Source organism: Cariama cristata, unplaced genomic scaffold (genome assembly GCF_000690535.1).
Source record: "Cariama cristata isolate BGI_N322 unplaced genomic scaffold, ASM69053v1 scaffold22741, whole genome shotgun sequence".
Lineage (NCBI taxonomy): Eukaryota > Metazoa > Chordata > Aves > Cariamiformes > Cariamidae > Cariama > Cariama cristata.
In genome coordinates this window covers 1-11,256 of record NW_009598997.1, presented here as the reverse complement: position 1 = coordinate 11,256, position 11,256 = coordinate 1, and the positions used below count along the sequence as shown (strand labels likewise).

General features: G+C 42.7%; 1 protein-coding gene across 1 annotated transcript; it reads right to left on the bottom strand.

Moving 5' to 3' along the window:
* Nucleotides 1-3: 3 nt before the first annotated feature.
* Nucleotides 4-10,738, bottom strand: POFUT2 (protein O-fucosyltransferase 2; the record flags this gene model as incomplete). Its single annotated transcript, XM_009709530.1, has 6 exons — nt 4-93; nt 659-784; nt 4,470-4,536; nt 8,813-8,923; nt 9,271-9,415; nt 10,488-10,738. Coding segments are annotated over 6 exons (790 nt in total), but the record flags the coding sequence as incomplete, so codon positions are not given.
* Between the last annotated feature and the right edge of the window lie 518 nt (nt 10,739-11,256).

Here is an 11,256-nt window from a genome sequence, read left to right as displayed (position 1 = left end):
GCTAGGCACGTCTTCTCTGTGACCCCAAACGAAGTCTTTCCTTCTGAGATGAACCCCAAGGTAGGGACCACCTAAAGCTGTGCCCATCTTAACCTAAGAGAGAAAGATCAACTTTTAAACTTGAGAGCACCAGTATTCACTCACACTGAAAAGGCCTGAATTAATAATCTCTGCATCACTGAATTAGTCTAGCTGCAGAAAGTAGTTTTAAGGTAAGGCTTGGCAGTATTTCAGGACACTTATTACAACATTTTGATCTTGGGTGCCCTGCATCATACAAGAGAAAGTAGAGTGCGAAACCTTTATAAGCAAAAATTGCTCTCCTCGACCAAATCCATAACTGGCAGATTGCAACTGAACTTTACACTCACAGATGCTGTTGAATACAAGAAGAAATAGAAGCTTCCTTTAGTGAAAGACAGGTAACAGAAATCTGGCACCCAGGAGCAGTCAGCCACATCTCAACAGACTCCGTTAACTCAGGTCATACAGGGGGAAGATGGTACACTAGGAACATGCACATCCACCTCGATCTGAGCAGGGAGAGCTAGATTCACATGTATCTCCCAATATTCCCTGCAGTGTACAACCAGGAGTACACAAATAAAAAAAATAAATTACTACATTTGTTATGGGAAACAGACTGTTATGATTTTACCTTCATCTGTGTCCAGTCCTCCTTGTAATGAGTCCTGTCTGCCTCATCTGTGGATTGAAGATACTTGTTTCTGAACTCGTCTCCCACTACACGGAGGTGTTTAGCAAACACCATGCTCCGACGGGTCTGTTGGAATAAGAACAGATGCCAAGTCAGAAAAAGGGAGACCTAAAAATTACTAAATGGAGATAGTTTCACATACACAGAGCTTCCAGGATACAGTTACTTCTGAAACATCCATGCAGCACTACAAGCAACAATTTCTAAGCTTTCATCTGAGCTTTAACTGATTAATCCTAATCATAATCACATTTATAACCAGCATACTCATCTGACTCTGCAATACATGGGTGTACAGAGTAGACTAGTTATTTACAAAACAGAACACATACTGTACCAAAGGGGAGGTTTAGATTGAATATTAGGAAGAATTTCTTCACCAAAAGGGTTGTTAAACATTGAACAGGCTGCCCAGGGAGGTGGTGGAGTCACCATCCCTAGAGGCATTTAAAAGTCGTGTAGACGTGGTGCTTAGGGACATGGTTTAGTGGTGGTCTGGGACATGGTTTAGTGGTGGTCTGGGACATACTAGGTTTATGGTTGGGCTCCATGATCTTAAAGGTCTTTCTTTCCAACCTAAACGATTCAATGATTCTACGAAATTAAACACTCTGGCAAAATACCTCACCTTTGGAAACAAAAGTTGGGCAAAGACTTTAGGTTGCAAAACACCCATAAGAATAAAACCTGCTTAAAAAAATCATGCATCTAGCCACAGACACTCTTCTCAAATTCTGTGGAAAAGTGACGAAAAAGGAATTATTTTCTTCACCTATGGATAATAATCTCTTTCAAAGAGTTTGTGAAGCAGTTACCACTGCACACAGTCATCCACAGCCTTCTTATTAACAGGCATATACAGCAGAAGTAAGGAAATCCCACGTGACTTAAACCACTTACAAAGGACACTTGGCAATTTGGTCTAATTCTTAATTTTATCCAAGTCTGTAGTCTGTCATGTTGTGGGCACCAAAGAAGGTGCAACAAAAACACTCCTCTTACATTTCCAGCAGCCTCTCTTTTCTCAGCAAAGTGAAGCCCACAGTGGACAGTTTGCTACACAGCAGAGAAGCCAGGCAGAGCATGACCGGTACTCTTAAGACATAGCCACACCAATCATGCCTTCGCCTTGCTCTAGCAAAGAGGCAGGAACTAGAATCTGCCAGCCTTTTTTCACTTTTTCCCAGAGCAGCTAATTTCACCATATGCCAAATTCGCTGTGGTTGAACTGGTTCCTCCCCCCTATCATTCAGTAAGCCGCAGAATGATTTAGTCTTCTGTAAGATCTGTCACACTGGTACATGGATATCCGTGTCCCTCTAAATATTTAATGGCAGTACAAAGTCTGCTCCTCTAACTTCTTTAAAGAGACCAGCACTGGCTTTCTAATACCATCCCAAATCCTCCAGCAAAACATTTACTTCAAGGGAGGATATAAACACTGTCTGCTGCAGAACGCTCGTGCTGCAGTTCAGAGAGATGTTTTCCCTCCTTTTTGTAACATGTCAACACAATATGATCCACAATAAGATGTCAAGTCAAGCCATTGGGTACCCTACCCAAGGTGTGATGAACACGTTAAGCCCAAGAGGCAGTAAACGTGTACGCAGCCCATGGCACTGCAGTGCATTGGGGAGGACAATAAACATCTTTGAATGCTATGCTTGTGTCAAACACCTCTAAACTTCATCCTTATGGACTGCGCAACTGTCACGTCATCTTTGGCACCCATGCAGTATGCTGTGCCAAGTTTTTCCTGGACACAAAGCACTCCTCTGACAGCAGCTGTTCTGGATGAACACTTATTTTGCAACAGCGTATGTAAAAGAGAAAATAGATGAACGTGTGAACCGCCACTGACAGACTTTCTAAAGTGGATGCTCTCTGTATCTGGTTATCTTCTTCTTTAAAGTATACGTTTCAAATCTGCACGTGCAATATTGTCACCCTTTCCAACTACCTCCAAGTTTTGCTTCTTCTCCCTTACTGTCTGCAGAGAAAGGAGAGACACTTCTCAGAGATGCACGGAAAAAGATAAGAGGCCCTGGGCCCAAGCTGCAACAAGCCAACTTCTGTTTGGATATCAGGCAAAACCTCTCGCCCACAAGAGTGGCACAGCCATGGGACAGGCCCTGGTGAGGTGGTCAAATTCCATCTGTGGGGACTTTCCACCTTCAGCTGAACAGAGTCTCAAACCACCAGATCAAATTCTGGAGTGCAAACTTCAGGTAAGGGCTGCCAAGATACCTCTCCACATAAATTTTTCTGTGATTCTAAGTTTGGGATAACAAACAAACAAACAAACAAAATCAGCATTGGCTACACTCCCTTTCATGTGCATGAATGGAATTAATGGTATAGATCCTCTAACTCTTTGAGATCACCCCTCCAAAACAGTGAAACCAAATGCAGAACTGCTGGCTTTTCTAGAGTTGTCCTTAGAGAACTTTCTGCTTCCATATAGATGGTAAAGCGCCCATACGGTCTACATGCTACACTGATGGTCTTTCAAGGGATTCAACAGTTGATCCTAAACCATTTTGGGAGACCTTTCCTGCTCCGTGGTAATTCAACCATTAAGAATCCCAAAACAATACCTTTCACCTTGCAGGGGTAGAGAAGCCTAGACAAAAATGGTGACAACAGTGACAGCAATGCAGCTTAATATTAAGTTCAAATATTTTTGGACACCAAAGTCGCAGGTTGGTTGCAGTAGGAAGCTGCCTTGTTATAATTTAAACACTTCTTTGAGACAAGGGGGCATCTGTTAGCAAGATTTATAAAGAACTCCAGATGTAATACAGACACATATTAAGGAAAAAAAAAAAACAAAACACCAATCCAAAATCACGCAGGTAGTTAAAACTGAAATAAAAGAAAGAAGAAAGTTTTCCAGAAAGTTTTAAATAATTTTTATACAAGTTTAAACTGTTGAGACAATGCTTGAAGCGCCACTGTTAAGAAATGTGTGTTACGGTTCCATACGTATTTTACATCTGCTTTTACAGGACTACAAGTCAGACTTAGAAATGATACATGGGTTGCATTTCTTTGTTTGGAAAGTCACTCTCAATGAAAAATTCATAGTTAGCAAACTACTGTTTGGTCCGTTTCTGGAAAATATGCCACATACCAGATGTTTGTATCTTACAAGACTGAGGTCTATGTAACTTGTTTCGTAATATCGTGAGAGTCACTTTCTCTTAGAAATTTTAATTATATCAAGCGCTTCATAATGTGTTCCGTTTTCCTGGGGCTGAACCTTTAACTTTGTCTTAAAACTTCTCCCCTAGGAATTACTTTACCACAGACCCTTGGGTGGGATCCCCCAAAGTGCTCAGCATTACCTTGAAACCCATGGGAATTTTGCCATCGAAGTCAATGGGGAGACACTTAGGACAATATTGAGCACTTTTGGGAATTCTTTTGAAAACTCTAATTTTGCGGCTGACTAGACAAGAAACTGTGCAACGGCAGTTCCCTTCTGATTGCAGATGTGTTGCATAGGGGAGGTCCTTCCGAATGCCACACACGGCAGCATTGAGTCTTTGGGAACAAGATACTAGGACAAACTCCTGCATTACATTAATCCACAGCAGCCTGAGGACCATCTTTAGCACAAGCTGCTGAAACATAACACAAGTTATTTTCAAGAAAAGAAACCCGAGGCAAAACTGAAGCACATATCTGTTATTGACTTTTTATTAGAACCAAGTAGAAAGTCTAGAGAAGCTAACTGGAAAATACTCACATTCCAATAATCTTTCCCTCCGTAGTGGTCATGAAGAAGGTTTTCAGCTCTGTCTAACATCACTGACCTATTAAAAATTGTAAAACTGAGTGTAGTTCCCTTAGGAATAGAATTTACATTATGATGTTTCTTTATATAATTGCCAGGATAAAGCACAGACTATGACCTGTTTGCAAAGGGGGCACAGGGAATGAGGGACAGGCTGCTCATCTGTTCTGTATAAAGCAAATTGTGACCCATAGCCTGCCGGGGAGAGAAGGGAACTACGCCACTGTGTGTTCCTGCTCTCTTCCTTAATAAATGGTACTCTCAATTCTGACAGTTAAACACAATCAAGCATTAACAATCCCTCACGTAGTCCTCACAGTAGTTGCTGCTGGAGAAACAAGACTGCCAACAGGGAGAGTGATCCAAAGGGGAGAAGCGACCTATGAGATGATGCTCAGCCTCGGCACACGTGAGAGTCTCTTGGAGGAAGTCATGCTCACAAAAGCAAAACCAGAGGTGTGGAATAAAACGTCTGACAGTAAAACAACAGATCAAAGAATGCACAGACACTACAAAAATGTGCTAGCAACTAAGCCCAGATTTTAAAATGAAAATTGTTCACTAACATGAAAACAGCCTGTGCTTTTTCATAACTACACAGAGTTCAGGATTGTGTACTGGAACCATAACTGCACTATCCAAGTTCTAAGAAGCAGAAGAGATTTTGAGAGGTTTGAGTACCCAAGACCATAGGGGATGTAGGCTTAGTTTGTGCTCTGAGAACACTGAATATGAGCAAACACACAGAGAAAGAAATGCTTCTGCTGAAGGCGATCAAAGTCATTATCTGGATCTTCTTCTACTAAATGAGAGGAAGCAAATAACCAATCAACTATGGATTATCACTGCTGATAATCAGTTGCAGACTTGCACATAAGGCTACAAATAATCTGAAAAATAGACTAGACTCTGCTGGTGAAGAACCAGCACTGCATTTAACAGGAAGCTTGGAGGTGAATCAGATTAATAATTGAAATGTATCAAAAAGATTCCTGTAAGTGATCAGACCTGAAGAGTAATGATACAGTCTCAGCTGATTGTCTGGCCAAAAGGGCAACACGGGAGATCAGAGAGGCCATGCTGCACAAGCCACCATAACCACTGGAGATTTTAACTATCCCCAGGTAGGCTGAGCAAGCAGCAGGTCATGACCAAGCAACTGCAGGTTGAGACACTGTCAAAGGCAGTTCCATGAACCAACTGGGCAGGAAGTAGCTCCTGACATCGTCTTGAGCAGCAGCAAGACACGGACCAAAATCTCACAGTGGAAAAACTGTGACAACGGCCATAAATGTACTCCTCTTCAACATCCCACTGGATCAACAACAGCGAAAGGAAAGCTACCGCAGTTGCCTTCAGTTTCAAAAAGGGGACTATGCAAAAATACAGAAGTAGTGTCCGAGTGAATAAAACAGAAAGGCTCGTAAACTCCATGAAGTATAAAAGAAAAAGACTATAAAGAGGAATTTGAGCAACAAAAGGGCCTTCAATCTAATGACAAATCTTCCTTCCAATACAAAGAAAAAGGAAATGAAAGGCTCAACAAGCACTTCGAGATGGTAACGCCATGACAGAAACAGCTAAAGTAGTTTTCTGTAGCTGTGGGCTAGGTGGAGGAGCTGGGAAGATTCAGGTACCAGAACTATATTTTACAGGGGAACTCATCAGAGGACGTGTCTCAAACCAAGGTGTCCATAGGAAGCATCCAGTGATGGAACAGCTAGACTAACTGAACCAATAAATGGCCAACACCAGGCAGTATTCACCCGATGTTGTCAAGGAACTCAAGGATGAAGCACCTGTACCACTAATTCTGGTGTGCAACTTCTTGCTTAAAACTTCAACACATCAAGTGTGACGTCAGTTTTCTAAAAACGCACTTGGGGAGGTCTGGGATGTAACATAGCAGTAAATCTGATGTCAGTACTGGACAACTTAATAGCAACTATCTTAGAAAACAGAATTAATGGGTACCTAAAGCAGTATCAACACGGAGCGCTGAACCCTGAACAATCAGAGTAGTCTGAAGACACAAGCACACACGCAGATAAGGGAAATCTCATTGACACTGCCTGCCAGGATTTCCTGACAGCCTTCGTTAAAGGCTTTGAAGAAAACTTAACAACAATGGCACAGGAGGGAAGGTCCTTGCGTAGATTAAAAAAAGAGTTTAAAGACAGGGACAAATGTCCAGTTATCGTTGTAGATGGAGGTCACAAGTGGAAGGGATCTGCTCTTCACCATATTCCTAAACAGCCTATAAAAGGGCATGAATTTTGGGGTGACACAGCTTGCTGATCATTTTAAATTACTCAGAGCAGCGAAGACCAAGGCCAGTTGTGAAGGATTAGAGAAGTTTTATGACTGGTCAAAAGTGACAGATGAAACCTAATGTAGGAGTGCATCTAGTAAAAAAAAAAAATACTGCCTTCATCTGATAACTGAAGGGCTCGATGCTCAGGAATGAGGACAGTTTGATGAAAATGCGAAGGCGACACTCATCAGAGGTCAAAAAAAAGGAACTTGTATATTAGGAATTACCAGAAAAACAAGAGAGCACTAAACAGAGCATGTCATTATACTACTACGTAATGGCTTTACCCGCGCTCAGTGCGTGGGATCCAGCTGAACTGTAAAGGTTCAGAGAAAGGCAGCAAGGATGACCAAAGGCATGGAATGGCTTTCACACAAAGAACAACTAACAAAGCGAGGACTCTTCACACTGCAGAGGAGACAACTGAGGGGGAATATGATAGAGAGATGTAAAATCACGCATGGCACGGAGGTGAACGTGGAAGAACTGTTTGTTCACTGTCTCTTCCACTACACGAACTAGGGGACATCAGATGAAACTTGCAGGTAGGAGTTACAAAAGGAGGTGGTTTTTCATAGGATGCACAGTTAAGGTGCAGAACCTTTGGGTGTTGTCCCAAGACTTTGTGGATGCTAACAGTGTGCACGGGAATTCAAAGGGAAGCTTGCACAGATCCATGGACTCACTGATGGATATAAAAGATAGGAAGATCACTTTTGGATCAGGTCTCTACAAGCACAAATCTGAAGGGTGTGGCAGGACTCAGGGGAGGCATAAACACACGTCTGCCCAGTTCTTTTTCCCAGACATCTGATTTTAGCCACTCGTGGATTTCACAAACAAAACTAGGCTGACTTTAACACAAACCATTGTAGCTGCCCTTACATTGCTGTTATGTTGGTACTTCTTCCTACTTGTGTCTGATTAAGAAATGTGATCTTGTGGATAAGGCACCTTGTCTGTGTGTTGGGAATACTTGGGCACCACTCCTAATTTTTCTCTTGACTTTGCTCATCACCAGACCTTTGACAGTTGCCAGGAAAGAGTTAACTGTAGGACCAAATATGGAGATCTCTATGGCTTATTTAATCCAGTTTTATGCTGTCACTGGCAAAGATTATAGTGTAACTCCTATAAACAGAACAACATTCCTGTTAAAAAACAGCACTCTGCATCCTCTGCTCCCAGCAGATCCCCACTGCTCTGCTTAGGGGAACCTTCATCTCATTTCCAACTAGATCGTATTGATGTCAAACTTTTGGATGTTTTTGCTCTCATGGCAAAACTGTACTTCAGCTTACATAGTCTGTGTTTCTCCTATGGATTTATTCCCCTGATGTATTCATAAACAGTGATTATTTCCTATTCTCCCCTGTACCCCAGTAGCTTTTGCTTTGCTATGATGTCTTCAGCTGTTAGAGGGTCACAGCTGACTGGAAATACTTTGCTGCTGGGATAAGGTAAGCATGCTCCATCTCTCGTAAGAGCTTTCCTTTCCTCTGATTATCCTAGTGGCATCTCAGAGCAGAAAGATGAAACATGCTGCTTGCTTTCTCTAAACCCAGCTCATACTATTGAGGATGGACGCCACAGACCAGGCACTGCACCTCGTGATCCGACATGTGGGCTTGGGAAACACTGATTCCACTCTGTTCACTCCCTCTTGACCCAGCATGAAAGGGTAAAGGAAGGAAAGGTAAACACAGGGTGGCAAGGACATTTAGCTTCCTGACAGAGAACATAAAGGAGCTCAAGGCTAATTCCTCTTCCGTTTTAGCACTGCAGCACTTAACCTAACTTACAGTTAGGTGTTTCTTACAGTGTAAATTCCCTTAGTAATGATTTTAATGGATTACAATAACTCAGTGATGAAGTACCACAACAGTGGGACATAGCCTGTAAGTTCCCCCTGCTTTGCCCACCTGGCAACGGGCTTGTGAGCATGCAATAAGACAATAAACAGTAATACAAGGCAACTCACTGTGCTGAAGTGTTCTTCAAAAGGATGGGAGCCACAATAGAGGCAGATCCTTGGACAGACAAACAAGAAACATTTAGGCCCCGTGTTTCCTCGTAACCCCAGAACCATCCCCTGAAAAGGAACACAAAGTACTGCTTCATAGGCTTGTAGTTTAAATTAATGCCATATATAATGAAACAAACAAACAGTACACCCTAGAAAGAGGATATATAATGTAAATAAACCAGCCAGCTCCTTTATATCGTTTTTGCGTGAAACAACAGCTTTCTAAAATTAGATCTTCTAGTACCAATACAACATTTTATTACTGATGGGGTTTTAAACACTGAAGTGAACTCCAAACATGCAGAGACTCAGCGATAACACTACAAGAACCGGACAAGTCTGTTCTGTTAGAGTAGGCAAATGCCTCGCTGAATACACCTAAAAAGATGTCTGATAGGACTCCTAGATGTTACCTGTAGTACTCATGTTTGTCTTTGGAGTACATAAGCTGATCAATGCAGGGCCTTTCATCTATTTTTTCTTCCCACGTTCCTTCCTTCCATCCTTCTGCGTAGCCTTGTAGGACATAAATCTGTTCAATAAAGGGCCCACCTGACTCTGAGCAGAAGGCAAAGTAAAGCATTTGTGAGCACGAAAAACCACACGATAAAGGTATGCAATGGCATTACTTGCAGTTAAAAATCTGCTACAAATGCTAATATTACACTCCTCTCTCTTCTCCCTGTTTTGCCTGCAGAAAAGGAAAGGAAGTTCTGTGTGAGCCAGAAAAGCTAAAAGGGTCAGGGGATATGACAACTTGCTACTCCCACCCAGCTACACGTGATTTAATGTGCCAAACGGAACTGAACCACCATGGAAATGTAAATTTAAAAGCTGGGTAAAGCACACCATGAAGCACACAGATTTTCAATGCTGTAGGTAGCTACTATGGGAAGAGTATCTCCAAGAAAATGACAAGTACAAGCCCTTCTTCCCTTCAATTTCAGCATTTCTAAATGCTTTTTCCTGAAAGGCAGGGGACAACGATGCCTTTGGAGCTTTTTGCAGAGGTGTGACATTTGGTGGCCTTTGTTTCTTTTGCTGAAAAAGTCTGTGACACTGCTGCAGGTTTTGGCATTTGGCGATTAGCTCAACATCGCATTAAATCCTATAGGAAACAGCTTCACAGTTTCGATATTCTTAAGGAAAGCCTTTCTCTTATATACGACTTTGTAGAGAAAAAGCAGGGGATAAGTATTTTGAGTATGTGCAGCATCGACGATGAAAAAGTTCACCCAAAGAACCCGCTGTACAGCTTTTACTGTCCAACCACCTCCAGAAAAAGGTGGCTTGTGTCTGTATTTCGACAGAGAGCTGCAAGCTGACTCTCTCTCTCTCTCCTTACAAGTTCGTTACTATGGCCAACATTACGCAGAAGTATCTCTCAGTTTAACCACAGGCTGTCTTTCTCTGGGGTCCCTAGGAAGTCAAGGGGCTGACAGTGCCACATCAAACGAGCTGCCAAATAATTGGGTTATTTCATCCTAGTGGTTTGTAAATCAGCACAATTCTTCCCCATCCCTCCTCTCGCCACCTTTAACTTTTTTTATTTCACATATCAAGGATAAACCTGTGAAGAAACCATCTCAAATACTGACTCAATTCTAGACTGTATGATTCCATACTCTACCTGCAAGGAACTGTTCATATTCAATGACAGGGATGTTCTTGTTGAGGCTTGGGAGATCGAAGAATTCAGACCAAGGTATCCGGACCTGAAGGATGTCAGGGCTCTGCCAGTGATAAAGATTTCCCCAGGGAGGCAGAACTAACACCCAGTTTTCACTTTTCAGCAAGGTCTTTAGAAGGGAAGCAATGCGAATATAGACATCTCTGCGAAGGTTGAACCCTTCAGGAGGATTTACATCATACAAAAGGTACCTGGGGAGAACAAAGCAATACAATTACTTCATGGAGTTTAAACCTTCTACACGTTTGTTTTTGTTTTTTTTTTTTACCCGGCTATCATCCAACGCAACTCTATTGGGATGGAAACTGTTCCTCTTTCATTAATTTGCAGTACTCGGAAGATAGAGGGGAAAGCAGAGCAGTGTGTGTCGCAGGGGCCAGGGGGGTCACAGGGATCTCCTTGTGGGACATCGTCAAGGTGGCACATGGCATGAGCCTTTCCTGCAGTGAGGTGGGATGCCGGGGGCGGGGGGGGCAAGGAGTGAACCTCTCAGACGTCTTGCTCATCCTGAGGGTAACAGGGTGTGTGGCGAGAATGGTGAAAACAACGGGCACATTACTCAGGCTAATTCCCGTGAGCTAAATATGAAGGCAGGGGACATGTTCAGGAGGGACAGCACAAAAGGGTGCAGCAGGGGGTCCCCAGGCCACACTCTGAGCAGGAAAGCCCCCAGACAGCTGCGACGGCAACATCTTCCAGAAACGACCCA